Source organism: Corylus avellana, chromosome ca7 (assembly GCF_901000735.1).
Source record: "Corylus avellana chromosome ca7, CavTom2PMs-1.0".
Taxonomy (NCBI): Eukaryota; Viridiplantae; Streptophyta; class Magnoliopsida; order Fagales; family Betulaceae; genus Corylus; species Corylus avellana.
In genome coordinates, this window is record NC_081547.1 from 3,082,007 (window position 1) to 3,098,970 (window position 16,964).

The window sequence follows — 16,964 nt, forward strand, 5'->3', positions numbered from 1 at the left end:
GATTTGAAAATACTGATTTTTTGCATTTTAAAATTGCAATTTTTTAAAAACGCAATACTAAACAATCCATTTTCTGCGATTTGGTTTAAAATCGCACTTTTTGTCTATGAAATTGCAATCTCAAACGCACCCTAAGACCAAAAACATGAATGCAATGGGAGTAGGAGCCAAGTGGAGTGTTAAAGGTTTAGATTAAACATTTGGTTTATTTTAATTTTTTTCACATACACAAGTGGAGTTCGAGCTTATCTTTACAAGATGACAAGCTATTCAATTATATAATCTAGTGCACAAAAAAAACTAATATTGTAATGTATAGAATAAAGAGCGAGAAAGACCTAAATTATAATCCTCTTTATTTTACTTGAAATATAAAGGTTTATTTCATAATTAAAATTAAATTTTATAAATTTAATAATGTAAATATTAACACATTGTGAATAGGGGGAACTAAACATTTAAGTGTGGGGGCAACTAACAAAAAAAAAAAAAAAGGTTTGGTTTAGTCGCCTTTCTGGGCTTAGAATCAAATTTGAGCAGGAAAAGCCTTTAATCCGCTGAACCCGAACCAGGCCCAATAGATTTGGTTTAGTCCAGCTCCAACCAACCATTTTGAATTGCAAAAATCCCGCTCCTCCTATTTTTAAATTCCCACTCTTTCTAACTCTCAGAGCCGTTAAAAAGTATAAGCACTCTCCTTGAACGCTCAGACAGAGAGAGACAGACAGACAGACACTCTGAGAAATCAAGAAATGGCGACGAATATCGGCATGATGGACTCGGCTTACTTCGTCGGAAGGTCTGAGATTCTCGCATGGATCAACTCCTCCCTCCAACTCAGCCTCTCCAAAGTCGAAGAGGTTCGGTTCGCTCTTCCACTGTGCTTAAACCCTAACTCTCACAATTCATTCTGATAAATAATTTTCTCTATTATATAATCCAAATCTATGTGCGCATATGGCGGATCTGTGTGTTTCAGGCTTGTTCGGGTGCGGTCCACTGCCAGCTGATGGACGCCGTTCATCCAGGGATGGTGCCGATGCACAAGGTCAACTTCGACGCCAAGAGCGAGTACGAGATGATCCAGAACTACAAGGTTCTTCAGGACGTCTTTAACAAACTCAAAATCACTAAGGTTTTTTTTTTCTCCTCTTATATTTGATTTTTTTGTGCATTTGGCCCCTACAATTCGTAGATCTTGAAACTTTAGTTGATCCGTCTCTCTATTAAAGTTTCTATTAATTTTTTTACGCATTTGGTTGAAATTTGTTCAAATTTTTATTATTGAAGTTTGTTTTTCTTCTTTTGGCGCTTGCGTAGTACATTGAGGTGACCAAGCTCGTGAAGGGAAGGCCGCTTGATAATTTGGAGTTCATGCAATGGATGAAGCGGTACTGCGATTCCGTCAATGGAGGTGGCCTGAGCAAGTAATTTCAATTTCTTGCCCTAATTTCTACTTTTCTTCATTGAGATAGTATACATGCTATTTGCTTGCGCTGTTTGTTTTGATATGTGATTGTGACATTACAAGAAACTTGAAATTGAAACTGCCAAAAAAAAAAATCCAATTGAAACTAAATTTGATCGGACTGGGATGTGAAAATCTCTTCTCTTTAAGGAGATTAGAGGTCTCTGCATTGACGCCTTGTGTAGTAGGCCTCCTATGTTTTCTATCTAAGTAAATTTGTTCAAATGTAGGGGCATTTGACACTTAGTATGTTTCTGATGCACTCCTTGTTCTTACAAACTGGTGTCAATAGCGAATATGTAGAGGTGAATTATATATGTAAATGCCTTCTAATCTATGTAACTAGATTTGTGGACTTGGGTGACTTTCTCGTTTTGACTGAGAGAAAAAGCTTATGTTAAAATGGGTGGTGAAATTGTGCTAGTTACAATCCTTTGGAGAGAAGAGAGTCTTCCAAGGGAGGAAAAGAAGCAAGCAAGAAGGCGGCTCCATCACAATCTTCAACCAAAGGTTCTACCACTGCCCCGAAGGGTCATTCCTCCCACAGTGCTCGAAGGACTGAAGTGGCTTCTGGGAATCCTGCAAATCAGTCCGTAAAGGCCTCGAGACCCACATCTAGTGGAGGCCCGGCATACGATGAACAGGTACTAAGTTTGTGCAGGACACGAAATTTTGGTTCAGCTTGTTGAGGGTCTAATACTATCCTCCATGCAGATCACGGAGTTGAAGCTGTCAGTGGACAGTCTTGAGAAGGAGAGGGATTTCTACTTTGCGAAATTGAGGGATATTGAGATTCTCTGCCAAAGTCCTGAGATAGAACATTTAGCTGTAAGTACTCCGAAGTTATTTCATTTTTGTGGCAAGGCAAAGTACTCTTTTGCAATTGAAATCGATGGTTTCCATTCTTTTTGGCAGGTTGTTGGAGCAATAAAGAAGATTCTTTATGCTACAGAGGATGATGCATCTGTGGTAGCAGAAGCTCAAGCCATGCTGTCCCTTCACCATAAGGAAGCAGAGGCCTTGAGTCCCATTGCTGAGGTTTCGGAGGAGAGGAACAGTTCGGAAACTCAGAAGAGAAAAATCATTGTGAATTTTGATGTCGATGCTGCTGCCATTGCAACATTGTCTCCGAAGCAAAGGATGTCTGATGCTTCCGATGTCCATTGCAGTGGGTCACCCCTTATGACTTACTGATTATCCCCTTCTTTCTTGGATGTAATCTCAATCCCATCTTCACAGAACAGTTTTCATAGAACATCTAGCCTACATATATCTGGTCCTCTCTTAATGTGTCAAATGTAGTTTCAACAAGTGATGGAAGGGACATGGGATATATCTATATACAAACCAAGTTGTTTCAGAGCTCCAAGTTGTCTGCTTGGTAGATGTAACAATGATATCCTCTCCTTTTTGCAGCTTGGATTTTATGTTACTTGCTTTTACCTAAGATGTATTATTTTGGAGTAATTTAAGAGGATATCCATGGCCTTATAGCCATATATTTTTTAATGCTTTTTAGTGGATTTAGTTCTTTTCTTACGCGACCGAGTTGGACCTAATGGTGTGGGGTGAAAATGTAAATCTTTGGATCTAATGGGTATCATGTGGTTGTGTTTGGTTGCAGAACTTTGACCACCATGCAAACTCCTGATCTTCTGGCTACCCAAATGTTCTCTGAGAACAAACTAACCAACGACCAACTCTCCGTAAAATATGAAAAGAAAGAGAGAACAATTAAATTATATAAACTCTTAATGATCACACGAGAAAGCTCATATAATATAAAATCACGTTCACCTTCAACACTTCTACTACTTTTGGGCCTGAGAAACCTTCAACATGAACACACAAGCCATAAAGGTATAATCACAATCCTTTGTTTCATAATTAATTTCCTTTTGTAAAATAAGACTGAGTTGATGAATTTAATTATTAGGGGAAGGAGAAAACGGATGAACAGAGAGCAACAGAAACAAGGGTGGACACGGTGGAGTGCTGGTCTTCACCGGGGCAAGGCCAAGAGGTGAGGAGCGTGCAGGTGATTCACCAGCCCCATTGCTCTGGAAATTCAACCACTAGTGGTGGTCTCTTGGCTGCTGCTGCTGCTGCTGCCGCATCTACCCTTCAGTCTGTCAAGGATGCTACTTCCTCTAGAAAATAGCAGCACAAAATTACCCTCTTATTATTATTTTATCAAAATCCCATCAGCAGGGTGTTTTCTTTTTCTTTTTCTTTTCCCTTTCATGAGAAAAGTTGAATTGTAACTGCACTATGTCATTGATTGGATGGATGGTCTCTACATCAGTTTGATTCCACAACATTGATTATCATGTTGCTGAATGCAAAAGCCAAATGGTAAGAGCAAGATGTACCATATGTTGCCTAATGGAAACAGTTTTGCAAATAGGCTTTTAATTAAGCTAATCAAATTATGACTGATGGGTCAGCTTCCATGTTTTGGAAAAATCATAAACGGGCAAATCAATCTAAACAAAAATTTACACCACAAACCAACATATGAGAAGCTTGCAATTGCCTGAATATGAAACCATAAATGGGATAGTTTCCTTCTGCAACATCATGCATATTCTTTTACTCGCCCAACTTGTCCACTGACTTGGACACTTATCTATCCCAACGGTACAAAGAATGTATGCCAAACGACAATAGGGGAACCACCGAAAGCTAAACAAAGCTACAGTGCTTTATTCCTCTCTAATCTTCACGCGAATCCTGTTCTCTTTCCACTTTATGCCTCGGTCCACGTATGATTCTTGATGATTACTTAAGACACAAGCATATATTTTTTATTTTGCTTCCCTTTGCTTCTCAGCCAATTTGAAGGCCTAACTTGTATTTCCTCCTCACAAGCTTCTGTTGAGGTAAAGAACTCTTCCCTTTCTTCTTCAGAGATTGAGTTTCTTTTTTGTCTAATATATCTAGTTTGGTCTTGAATTTACCCTTTTTGCTGAAGCAGAGGCAGCAATGGGTTTGGCAATTTCTCGATTCGTGAAGATGCTTTTTGCAAGGAAAGAAATGAGGATTCTGATGGTAGGTCTTGATGCTGCAGGAAAAACCACCATCCTCTACAAGCTGAAACTCGGAGAAATTGTTACCACCATACCCACTATTGGTACAAATAGTCTTTTTTTTTTGTGAACAAACAAACTTTTGGTGCTCGTAAACATTTCAAAAAAGCAACCATGAAACACGTAGACATGTTCATGATGACCAATTGCATCATACTTTTCTAGACTACTTAAGGTTAATTAAGGCCTTTATTTGATCTGAATCTCTGTCAGATTCCTTTTTTTCTTCCAAATACGTGGGTATGTACATGTGTTACCAAAAGATGATCAGCTAGTAGAAAAGATAATTCAATAAAGCTAGCTAATGATTTCTTCGTACGTTCTTCTGCTTTGTCAAAAAGAATTTTTGGAACTCAATCAGCTATATTCAGTGAGATTTCTTTTCAAGCTGTTATCTTCCAACAAAAATCAGAAATGATATGAAGATATTGATCAGTGGATTCAATTTTTTATGTGCCAGGGTTCAATGTGGAAACTGTTGAATACAAAAATGTTAGCTTCACCGTCTGGGATGTTGGAGGGCAAGACAAGGTATAAAACATGATCATTTGAACTAAACCTTGTTTTCTTCTAATACCCAACAATCAATATGACATTTTGCACTATCTTATGTACTTGGAGAATATATACAAGTTAGGGTTCCACATAGTCAGCCAAGCTAATCAGGAACGTTTGTTTTCTACTTATAATCTAGATTCGACCATTATGGAGACACTACTTTCAGAACACCCAGGGTCTTATCTTTGTGGTGGATAGTAATGACAGAGAAAGAATCTCAGAAGCCAGAGATGAGCTCCATCGGATGCTTAGTGAGGTAATCACTATATCTTTCTTCACACTTGACCAATTCATTTGCTCTTTTTGGTTTCTTGCAGAATTTTCAGCAAAAGCTACTAGAAACTCTATAATATCTTTTGAGTTTACCTTTGCTTTCTGCAGGATGAGCTGCGTGATGCAACTTTGCTAGTGTTTGCCAATAAGCAAGACCTTCCAAATGCTATGAGTGTCTCTGAAATCACAGATAAACTAGGCCTGCATTCACTCCGTCAGCGCCGATGGTATATATATATATTGTGTTTCTTATGAGTCTTCAACAAGTTTCTGAAACCTATACAAGAAGAAACTAACAGCAATATTGTTGAAGATGAAATAGCTTTTAAGGAACTAAAATAGATTAATCTAGTTATGATTTCCCTCGCTTGTTTAATTGGTGGCATATTGGGGCAACACTCGACCCAAAAGTATTTTTATTTATCCGTTTGATAAAAAAATACTCGTTTGGTAAGAAAAATTAAAAGCGCTTTTAAGGATCCAAAAAACTTAAAATGGCCAAAACGCATTTTTGACAAAAGCTTAAAAATGAAGCTTTTACAAAAAAAAAAAAAAAAAAAAAAAAAAAAAAGCTTTTTGATTTAAAAGTTCTATTTCTTAAACACAATTTTAAACAGGCTCTTAGTCTAACTATACTATATTAACTACTCTCACTTGTGACATCTTATCGATACAAGACTCGATCTTTTTACACTCACACCTGTATATTCAGGTACATACAAGCTACAACTGCCACTTCTGGCCAAGGGCTTTATGAAGGTCTTGATTGGCTATCCAGCAACATCACTAGCAAGGCAAGATAACCCAGACTCTTTCTAAACTTTTTGTCCTAAAAAACTTTGACTGTAATGATTTCCTGCTGATACAGATATTCCCAGACCTATCCTTACTGTTTGTGTTTTTGCAATTTACAGGCATAACTTGAGAAGCTTGATGCAGCTTGTTTTAGAGCCATTGCCATATCAATCCAGAGAGTCTGCAACTAAAACTTGTGACTTTTACAAGTGAAAAGCATGAACATGAACTCTACATACGTGTGTAATTTTTGAATAACTATGGTAATATCAAACTACTATACGATTTGGTGTGATACCTCTCATTGTAAGTAACAAAAATTGGAACAGGATCCGTTCCATTTCAAAATCATATTACGATTCAGATTTTATTTTGTTGTATTTAACCTACTTTTGCGGCAATGTCGCATTTAATAAGTTCTATGGGTGCTTTGTGTGTGTGTCGGAAACTCCTAAGACAAATGTTCAGTTCTTGTTAAATGGTGTCTTTATTATCTTTGGCTAACAGGCTGAGCACTTCAATGTATCTAGGAACTCGGCTATGTGCAGATCTTGGTATTTTGATATTTCCAACGGTAGCTGGGGATGTCAGAGAGCTTTATTTAAGGACCTGTGGCAGAAATTTGCTACCGTTGATTTTTTTTGCATTTTTCATGTTAGGTAAAGGTCATTGATGAACAACTAGGGGCATTTCACATGGTGAATTTGCAATTACAAACTCCCTGTGTCTCTCTTTTCTTTTTAGTTTTGCCCCTTCCTAAAATTCTAATTTTGTCCTCGCTTGTTACCTAAATTAGCCTTATTTGCTCGATTTGTCTTGCTGCAATTTGATACTGATCAATTATGCTGAGAGGCCTAGCCCTAAGCACAACCATCTAAACTTTATCCCATGAAAAATGTTACTGGGATATACATCTCCCATAAATATACAAATTGTTTTGCTCTTACAGATTCTCCTACTGATTGTTCGCTATACATAGACTCGAAATCGATTTTACATTTGACCACATCTACAAGGAAAGAATCAAGCTCATGTTCTACAGATTGTACTGTTCCTAAAATTCTCCTCCTGATTGTTCAACATATATAGATTCATAATCCAAATCACATTTGATCACATCTTCAAGCTCATATTTGACAGCATCTATAAGGAAAGAGCAATTTAGTCATAATTGGCAACCAACTAAAAAAAGCAATTCCCATATGTAAAATATTTGTAATCATTGTAATCTCTCATGATTTATGAAAAAATCTGTTCTCTTGTTTGTGTATATATCTTTGCTCGAACTCTATAGTTATCTCTATATACATTTTTATCATTATAAGATATGTATAATCATCTACACTATCAATCTCTCTATCTCTGCCCCCCTCCCACCCTAGGTTCTCCCTTTCTTGTCGTTTCCTTCTCTTTTTTTATTTTTTATTTCCTTGCTTTCATTAGTTTTGTTGGTTGTATTTGCTCCAGGGAAAAAAAAAAGTACAAGATTTATTAAGTTTTTACTTCGAATAGTTAAACTGTTTCCCTATTTCAGATTCACCATCAAAAGAAACAAGGGAGTACTATGCTTTTGACAATTCCACCCATAAGACTTTTCTCGCTGTTCTCAACCACTACTAGCTGTTCTCAACCACTTCTGAATTATGTTGTCTCACGTGTACCATGTACTCTGGTGTTGTATCATCACCATCTTTAATATGTCCAGCATCACTTATTTTGTTTCTATAAAGTAATATGATAAAAGAAGGCTAATTTTTTAAGAAACAGAAGAATTGAAGAAAGAAATATCGCACCTAAAGGCAAAGCAAGTGAAGACAAAGAAGTAATACTAGACAGACAAAGATCTTCTTTTAATCACCATCCACTATGTTCCTAACTCCAATTTTTCATTGTTTAACCATCTAGATTAAAGTGCATTCATCATTGCAAATTTTGAAATTAATAGATTAAACTCATTTACAGCTTAACTACTCTACAATTCTTGATGCTTTTCAAGGAATTCTTGGGGTCATTAATGTGTAAACCATTGCTTTTGTCTCAGATAATCTAAGAGTAGATTAACCAAACTTAGTTTCTGCCAGAAGGACTACGATTCACGGCAAGGAAAAAGACCAATTAAAGGCCGTGTCCAGCCCGGGATCTTGAAGATAGTTAAAAATTTAAGTTGGTCGTTTTGCTCTAACTGTGTAAAGCGACCAAGACTATTATAGTATAGCCAGATGAGTCTCTTAACTAGAAACAAGGAGAATCTTGATCATTGCTCCCCATTAGGAGTAACAATTTATGTTCGCATGATGGATTTGAGTCGTATCAACACATGTGTATATATAAGTAAATCATAATCAAATTCATTTAAATAAACAAGTCAGGCTCCTCGACCAAAACTCTATAAATTTCATGCCTTAGGAATTGTAGGTCCTACTCCCCATATGCTTGTTCCCCCATAGCCGGCCAGCAAATATTGCATTGGCAAAAACCCAATATGATAACAGTGTAATGTGACCCTGGCTCTGCCTCTCCAACTAACCAAAATTATGGCTTTTGAAATTTATGCAACATTAACCAACCATAATGCAAAGATTTTTTGTTTTTGGTTTTCTTCCGTTAGTGCAGGGTTTTCCCATGCACTTGGTAGTCGTACGCCTTAACCAGCCGGCCAAAGCAATAATTAGTGACTAGAAGACGCATAAATGTGCATGCATGTTTCTAGGACCCGGCTGCGCCCCTTGCCTTAAGGAGTTGATGATTGGTGAGATAATGGAGGGGTCATTTTCATAATGCGGTGCATGCCATCTGGCTATTGCTTCCCTGGTATTACTACTATTCCTACCTATTTCACTTATGAACTATGATTATTAATGTTCTCCCACTCATGCCCTCCATCTCCAGCACATATCTTAGCATATGCACATTCAAAATGTTTAAAGAAATTTACCCAAAACTTCTCAAAACTACAACAAATTTCCAAAGTCTTAGCAATGGATTCGAGACTGTCAGCGCTAGAGAATTCAAAGCAGCAGAGCAGACATCACATGATTCTAGCGACAGGGGTTAACCAGCTTAGCTGTTGCGTTGAAAATCTCCATCTTTCTCTCTCTCTCTCTCACACACACACACACACACACACACACATGAATTATGATAATAAAAGATATATAATGTAATCTATGCCGAACTATAACAAACTTTAGGAGTAAAAGCTAAAGTAGAGCCACAAGCCATCCCCACAAAATCAAAAAGTTACCATCTATTCATTGGCCACTCTCAAAATTTCCAATATTCTTCTTCAACCTTTAAGCTTTTCAGGTTTTCTCGGTGGTTCAAAGTATCAAAACACCTTTTTTTCTGCTGTCCTGGCAGTTAGTGTTGTTCTTATACAAATTTCCTAGAACACTTTTTCCAATAAAAATTTATTCATAATGGACATCATCCGATTCCCCACAAGATCTAAAGGTTACCCAACTTCCCATACCTGTATTCTCAGCCTCCCTCCACCTTTTATCTTTTCCAGGGTTGTGTGTGTGGTTCTAAGGATCAAAATGCAACAAAGAAATTCATGTCCTTTCTTGTTCCTTTCATGAATGAGGAGGGGTTTCCTAAAACTTTCACTTTCATTATCACAAAAACTCGTATCAATAAACCGGTAAACACACAGCATGTCATTATGGATACTTTAAAACTGGTCTACTTCTGCTCTTAATTCCAAACTTAATTAGTGCCATAGGCAGATTAGAAAAAATATGGTCAAGAAATTGCAAAGCACATTATATGCAAAGACTTGCAGCAAAACCTAACTTCTAAGCGCTAACTCAATCGATCTTTTATTTAACAATTCATATTCGAAATCTAAGATGCTATACCGCACACAAATCATATTAGTTTTAACAGGGTACCCCTAAATAATACAAATAGAAAAAATCAGGCAGGTTAAGATGACAAATTATTTATTTACCCATTAAAACCAAAATGAGGGTTGCGAAAGTAAGAATCGGATGACATTCAAATATTTGTTTACTGCTCAAGTCAAGCTTATTAAATGGAAACAAAGTTTAACGTGTTTTACTATCAAGCTTAGGTTTTGGACCAGTTATCCACACAGAAAAGATTCCTTATATATGTGGAGCACAATATACAGAACACATTACTAGGAGTATAAATGGGCTCGCAGTATTTGTCAAATATATTATATAGTTTAGCACAACAGACATGTCTAGACTATTTTAAAATGCTAGATTAGTTTCGTTTTGTAAATCTAGGCAGTTCTGGAAGAGAGAGATGTTTTCAGAACACGAAGAGATAGTCAGCTAGCACCGACTTGGTTGTTGTTTACTAAGACTTTTGCTATTGAGTTTTGACCTTTTTGGAGGAGCTCTCAAATCCAGTTACCTAATCTAAAGAATATTTTAGACCTTGGGGTTTCAGAATTCCAATTGATCTATCTTCTTAAGTAACAGACCACTAAACAAGTACCATTCAGCTTTCACCTGCCTGTTTTTTTTTTTTTTTTTCCCTAAAGCTGTCAAGTAATCAGTGTGTCCAATTAAGAGAACAAACCAAAGACTTTTTGTTGCCTATCTAAATTAAGGTTCCACTACCACCAAAATTAATGAGATCAAATGGCTGGGAAAAAGCAATTTATGCAGATAAAGAAAAAGTCTTGGAATTATGTTATCTATACGCATGTGATATTCAAATTATCTCAAAATGTAGTAAAAGAAAAACTATGAGATGAGGTAAAGCAACACACTCACCGTTCCTTTTGTATTCATCCTACCTCCGAACTTAAATCAGAAAATGGGGAAGTAAAATACGATCTCCATATTCATTATCATAGATTCAGCCAGAAATGCAACGATAAATCATAGAACACAACATAATTGCGCCTTCAAAAGAGATATTGCTAATAATATGTGAAAGAGAAATTGTATCATGCCATGTTTAATAGTAGACATTGAGACAAAGGAAGATTAACGAGGGCTACTAAGCACACCCACAGACACACGATTTAGTGAAGGCAACCGCATCTGCTGATCCTGTGCTCTGCTCCTTTTGAAAGGAGGCTCTGGTGTCCGTGACGAGGAAGCGGACGCCACAGCCCATGCTTCATTGGCGCTATCCTGCGCTCTGCTCCTTTTGAAAGGAAACTCTGGTCGCAGTGCCGATGAATCGGATGACGCCACAGCCCAAGATTCATTGGAGCTATCACAGCTAAAAATTGCATCAATGACGCCATTTGGGCTGCTAGGTATGGAGAGATGCTTGCGATTGTGGCTTTGGTTGTGAATGTGGCCGTGGCTCTCTGACAATTCCAGGATGAGCTTATAGCACCCACAAACTATTTCCTGTTAAAGCCATCATCAAATCAAGCTCTTAACTAATAGATAGACTATTTGGAAAAAATTTGCAAAAGGAGGAGTTCCATGAAACATAGAAACCATGTAATTAGATACACACCTTACTGACTTTAAGTACACTCATAAGCTGGTTCTGATATTCCAGTGGATTACACGGCTCAATATCCTCGATTACACGAAGCATTGTTGCAGTAGCTAATACAGAAGGAACATAACTCATAACCCTTGGATCTGGAACCAAAACCCAATATTAAAGACAAAATCAGAAGTAGAGGAAGATCATAAATGAATATATCTCCGATTTTCAATATCTGTTGCATATGGGCAATTTCATAGACAACAAAGCAAATAACTATTTCATAGCTTACCGGCAACAAGAGAGAGAGTAAGACGCTCACACATCCACAGAAACTCCCAATGCAAGTGGTTCTTCAAGCCGAGCCTCCTGATAATGTGATCAAAGAAGGAAATTGGCGTCACCGGGTTCATCCTCCACTTAAGAGTGGACAGCACCAGAAGCTCCATTCTCTGAATTGTCTTTGCTTCAAACACATACTTTGATTCCCCCACCTAAAAATGACACGGAACCCCACATTAAAACATATGGCAAATACAGGAAACAAACATTATCACATTTAACAAACACCCAGGTTGCATGGATAAATCTCACATACTTGCAGGTCTAAGAGAAGTGGCACGTCGATCTCCTCCACCTTGGCAGCCAGAGAGAGACAAGCCACGGCGGCGAGTTGACTCATCCAGGGAATTTCCCTCTGAAACGTCCGGCTTGAAGCAAACCTATCAAAGTAATTCACAGCAAGAACAGCAGTCAAAGCAGAGAACCCATAGTGCGCTTTAACCGTCAAAATCCAATCCACAGCCCCTTTCCTGGCCACCATTAGAGACCCATCTGAGACCAGACTGCTCAAACACACGTGGGTATCTTCCTCTTTGGAGATTAGAGAAACAAGCTCTTCGTCCTCCCACCCCAAGTCATTCTCTACCAAAACCAAAGGGAAAAGTGAGTGCCTTTTCACATTTTCATCATGGTTCTCACTCTCTTTCTCTTCTTCCTCCACACCATTCTCTTCTTCAAAACTCTCTTCCGCACAGAACAGAGTATCAAGGAGCATTGGTGGACTTTGCAGCTGTTGGGTTTCTTCTTCTTGCAGAGCCATCACCTTCTAAGAAGAAGAGATTGAGGCCTGTGCTCATTATACCACGAAAAGTTTAAAGCTTGAACTCAGACCCATATCAATATTCATCCTCTGCATATGTTTCTCTCCACCACTTTACAATATTCAGAAAGAGACAGAGAGAGACAGAGAGAGACCCAAATGGAGTAAGCAGGCGAAGGGTTTTATCTGAGACGCCCTCCACGCCTGTCCTTTCTTTCCTGGTTTTTCTTTTCTTTCTTTTCTAACTTGAATTCCACTCCCAATATTTTCCACAATAAATAAAGGACAATATTAGGGTGTTTGGCGCGCAGGAAAGTGGAATATCTGTAAGTATATATGTATGTAACGCACACTGGCCGAGTCTGCGCACGAAAATAAGCAAATCCCTTATATAGAATCTGTATTAAAGAGTATCTGCACGCTGCGCAGTGCTCGCATAAAGGGAAAGTAGCAAAAAGACTGATACACTTGCATAAACAAAAAAGCAAAAGAGTGATACGTTTCGGTCCGATACGTATTCGGGTATCCGTGGTATATAATAGCTACGAAAGCCTATCAATTTTTGCAGTTTTGGGATATTGTCTCGTCGCCTCACTTACATCTAAAGCTCTTGAACCCACGCTCGGAAAGTTTATGAGTTTGTGTTTGGAATGTGTGGTGGACGCGCCTAAGAGGCGTTGTGGGTTGGTGTTTAGACAGCACAGGCGTTGACCATCTAAAACGGGATTGTCCATGTAGGAATGGAAAATTGTGCAACGCGCGACAGAGAGATGTTTTTTTATACTTCATTGGTGGGAATCGGTGGGTAGTGATAGGGTCACTCGCTGTGTCACGGCTTTCAGGCATTTGGACGCGTGGAACGATGGGAGAGAACTTGTCAGTCAACCGGATGACATGAGGATCATGAACTGTTGAGTGTAAAGAAAAATAAGAAAGGATGACAAGAACTGTTTGAATGTGAAGTAATGCCAGAGGCCACGGGGAGACCTGTGATTTATGTTTTTTTTTTTAATTATTTTAAAATTGACTTGATTTTTAAAATTATTATTCAATTACATCAATTTTAATAATAATTTTAAAAGTTATATTAATGTTAATATAATATAAGGATGACACGAGAGTGACATTTAGTATTATTGTTGAATGTGTAGCATTTGTTTATGATTTTATTTGACGATGGTAGTAATATTATTTTTGAGAATTACTTATATAACGTCTTAATACAAACCAAGTATTTTTGTGTTATCCAATGAGAAGTTGACACCTCAGCTTGGAACGAAAAAAATTAAATGTTGCCATAATACCATATGTTAAGTAACCGAAAATGTTATGTGATCTCTTGATGTTCTATTAATTCTAGGTGAATATTATTTTTTTAAATCGAGTGAGAAATAAACGTCATTTTTTTTATAAAACAATATTCACATAGAATTAGGAGAATATCTAGCATTCCCTGTAAGTAAATGGATAGGTTTTTTGTTTTCATAGATAAGTGTTAGAAGGGTCAGATCCACTATTTTAAGCTCCATTTATTTCGATGAAAAATGTTTTCAGTGGAAAACATTTTTTTTGTAATATATATATATATATATATATATATATATATATACTTTAAATTATGAAAAAATACCCTAACCATGTCCTGGTGGGACCCGATCAAGTCCCGGTCGAGTCTTGGCGGGGTTCCAACCGGGTCCTGGCAGTGTTTCGGTCAGGTTCAAGTGAGGTTCTAACGTTGGGCTTGTGAAGTCCTGGGGAGGTTCTGGATGGGTATGTCGATTTGAGAATGAAATTGTCAAACTCAAAAAAATGGTTTACAATTTTCAAAAATGAAAACAATTTTTTCGGAAATTAAATAAGCTTTTTTCAGTCAAACATAAAATATTTTATGTTGACTATTATTTTCCGTCCACCAAATATATAATACGGAAAACATTTTTCAGAAAATCATTTACGCCAAAACAAACAAAACCTTAGTAACACTTTATTTTTTTTTATTTTTCATCCTGATATGTCAACCTCTCATTGGAGGGCACAAAAAACTTGCAAACAACCCATTACCACCACACTATTCATCTCATTTTTCAAAAAAATTAACATCAAAACATTCTCACTTTTTATATCACATAATTTATTTTTTATTACTATTTAAATAAAAAAAAAAAACTACAAAACAAAAATTTTCACTTTTTCAATACCACTTTTTTACTTTTTTATACCAATCATTATTTTATTTTTACAATGCATCTAAGAAGGCCTTATTGTTTAACAAACAAGGCCTTGATTTATACTAAGACCTTGTAAAAGTTATTCTCAGTACGGAACTTGGCAGAGTGCACGTGATATTTAATCAAAGTAGTTATTAAGGGAAACTTCACAAAACTCCTTGAATTTCTACACGTTTTGAAAGTATTATCTAAAGTTTAAAAACTTTTAATTAAATGTATCGAAGTTTTTCCAAAATAATTAAATTTATTTTTTGAAATTTTATTCAAAACATGCCACATTTCCCTACCATTCATATGAATTTGTGTAATAAAAACTTGTTTGAAATCCCGGCCTCGTTTGTGTAATAAAAATTGAATTCAAAATTGCGAATATTGAGAAGAAAAAAGAGTTTAAATTATATTTAGGCTGTTTGAAGAATATAAAATTTTGAATAGAGTTGAAAAAATGAGTTGAGTTTTGTGTTAATAGTATCAAATAAAAAATAATAATTTAAAAGGATCGCCTTCACAAACAAGCCCATTAATGTAACTTCGATTTTTTTCACCTACCACAGAACAGAGGAGAACTTGGATATTGTCTTGAAGTGGGAACCGGAGTTCAGGAAAACCCGTGAAATTTTTCGTACAACAATTGTTTGGGCCTATTATGACCTTTACAAGACTTTAGCTTCATAGGTCGACCATCCTAAGGCTGTCTTTTCTTTTCTCATTTTTTTATTTTTTTTTAATACAAATTCATGTTGCTAATATGCTAAATTGCCCGGGTTTGTTGGAAGTCGGAACAAAAACATATGTTGGTGTTACTTTTATCATAGCACAAACATGAATGTCAATGATAATTTTGCGCTAATCACAGTTAACTATCAATTTTAACTCATTTGACTGACAGAATGAAATTTTTTGTCATAAGATAATAGTTTGATAAAGTCAGATGTTATAGTTGGTAATTCATGAAATAAAAGTATCAAAGCACTGTAGCTTATGTGGTAAAAGGTAATTACCCTAAACACAATTAAACGTGCCATAATAGCATAAAAGACGGATTTCTTTGTTATATTTTTTGGGTTTTCTGTGAGTAAAAAAAAATAATAATAACAAATAACTTAAATGCAAAACAGTTTTCACCCCATGTGAGAAACTTTTTTTTTTTTTTTTTTTTTTTCTCAAAAGAAAAAACCCAAAATACATAAACAAACAAACAAACATTGAAGAATGATTGAAGTGGAGCAGCAATGAATCTCAGAATTTTTTGTAATGCAAATGGAAGGCATTGTCCATTTCATCAAATGTCACACATCTTATGGAAGAAAATTGAAGATAGGTTTTAGCGCCAAAATGCGAATAAAGGACAAATGAAAGTGAACCTCACTTGCAAAGCTAGCATGGGCATCGTATGTTTTGTTTGTTGCGTGGTCTGGACAATTCCATCATCGCACTGAAAAAGTGGCAAGAAATTTCGCAACAATTCCAATCAATTCATATATATAAACAAAACCTTTTTGGTGATAGATTACTCAATAGGACAAAAATGGATGGTTTCGGACAAAAAAGGAGTGTAAATCTGGTCAATAATATAGCTCCGACAAAACAATTACTAAATCTGGTCAATAATAGTTTAATCCCTTCTTCATCTTCTTCCTAAAGATGAAGAAGGTATTATTGAGTCTAAAACAATGCTAAGGGAAAAAAAAGGTATTGCCACAACAAAATTTACGGGATTGAGTTTAACGAATTATTCGTTAGAAGTTTTTATTGTATCACTCAAAAAATAATGTAATTTTTAAAATTATTATTGGACTCGTAATTCATTATTATTAAAGCCCCGATTATGGTAAAAAAAAAAAAAATAGAAAAACACAAGTCTTGTTAGTTGTAGAATGTCAACAAAACATAAATTAGTATTATACACATAAAAGCATACTAGTCAAATATTATGTTTATAATTAGTAATTTTGGATTCCAAAGGCGAAAAAATGGGTTTTAAATAAATATTATGTAATTAATGTTTAAATGTCAAAATA

At 36.2% G+C, this 16,964-nt stretch overlaps 3 protein-coding genes across 4 annotated transcripts; 2 read left to right on the forward strand and 1 right to left on the reverse strand.

The window, feature by feature from the left end:
- Nucleotides 1-679: 679 nt before the first annotated feature.
- On the forward strand, nucleotides 680-3,007 carry LOC132187252 (microtubule-associated protein RP/EB family member 1C). Its single transcript, XM_059601500.1, has 6 exons — nucleotides 680-860; nucleotides 980-1,135; nucleotides 1,321-1,427; nucleotides 1,893-2,112; nucleotides 2,183-2,296; nucleotides 2,384-3,007. Exons 1-6 carry the CDS (start codon nucleotides 753-755, stop codon nucleotides 2,660-2,662), a joined length of 984 nt encoding a protein of 327 aa, XP_059457483.1. The 5' UTR covers nucleotides 680-752; the 3' UTR covers nucleotides 2,663-3,007.
- A 1,030-nt stretch (nucleotides 3,008-4,037) lies between these two features.
- LOC132187288 (ADP-ribosylation factor 1-like) lies at nucleotides 4,038-6,663 on the forward strand. Of its 2 annotated transcripts, XM_059601554.1 has the most exons (7): nucleotides 4,046-4,350; nucleotides 4,446-4,601; nucleotides 5,018-5,088; nucleotides 5,252-5,371; nucleotides 5,497-5,615; nucleotides 6,101-6,182; nucleotides 6,303-6,663. In XM_059601554.1, exons 2-7 carry the CDS (start codon nucleotides 4,454-4,456, stop codon nucleotides 6,306-6,308), a joined length of 546 nt encoding a protein of 181 aa, XP_059457537.1. In that variant the 5' UTR covers nucleotides 4,046-4,350; nucleotides 4,446-4,453; the 3' UTR covers nucleotides 6,309-6,663. The 2 variants fall into 2 exon arrangements, with proteins under 2 accessions (XP_059457536.1, XP_059457537.1); XM_059601553.1 differs by lacking the exon at nucleotides 6,303-6,663 and having other exon boundaries at nucleotides 4,038-4,350; nucleotides 6,101-6,191.
- Nucleotides 6,664-10,977: 4,314 nt separating this feature from the next.
- On the reverse strand, nucleotides 10,978-13,132 carry LOC132186768 (cyclin-D3-3). Its single transcript, XM_059600820.1, has 4 exons — nucleotides 12,212-13,132; nucleotides 11,906-12,107; nucleotides 11,638-11,768; nucleotides 10,978-11,525 (listed from the first exon to the last, which is right to left on the reverse strand). Exons 1-4 carry the CDS (start codon nucleotides 12,713-12,715, stop codon nucleotides 11,151-11,153), a joined length of 1,212 nt encoding a protein of 403 aa, XP_059456803.1. The 5' UTR covers nucleotides 12,716-13,132; the 3' UTR covers nucleotides 10,978-11,150.
- Between the last annotated feature and the right edge of the window lie 3,832 nt (nucleotides 13,133-16,964).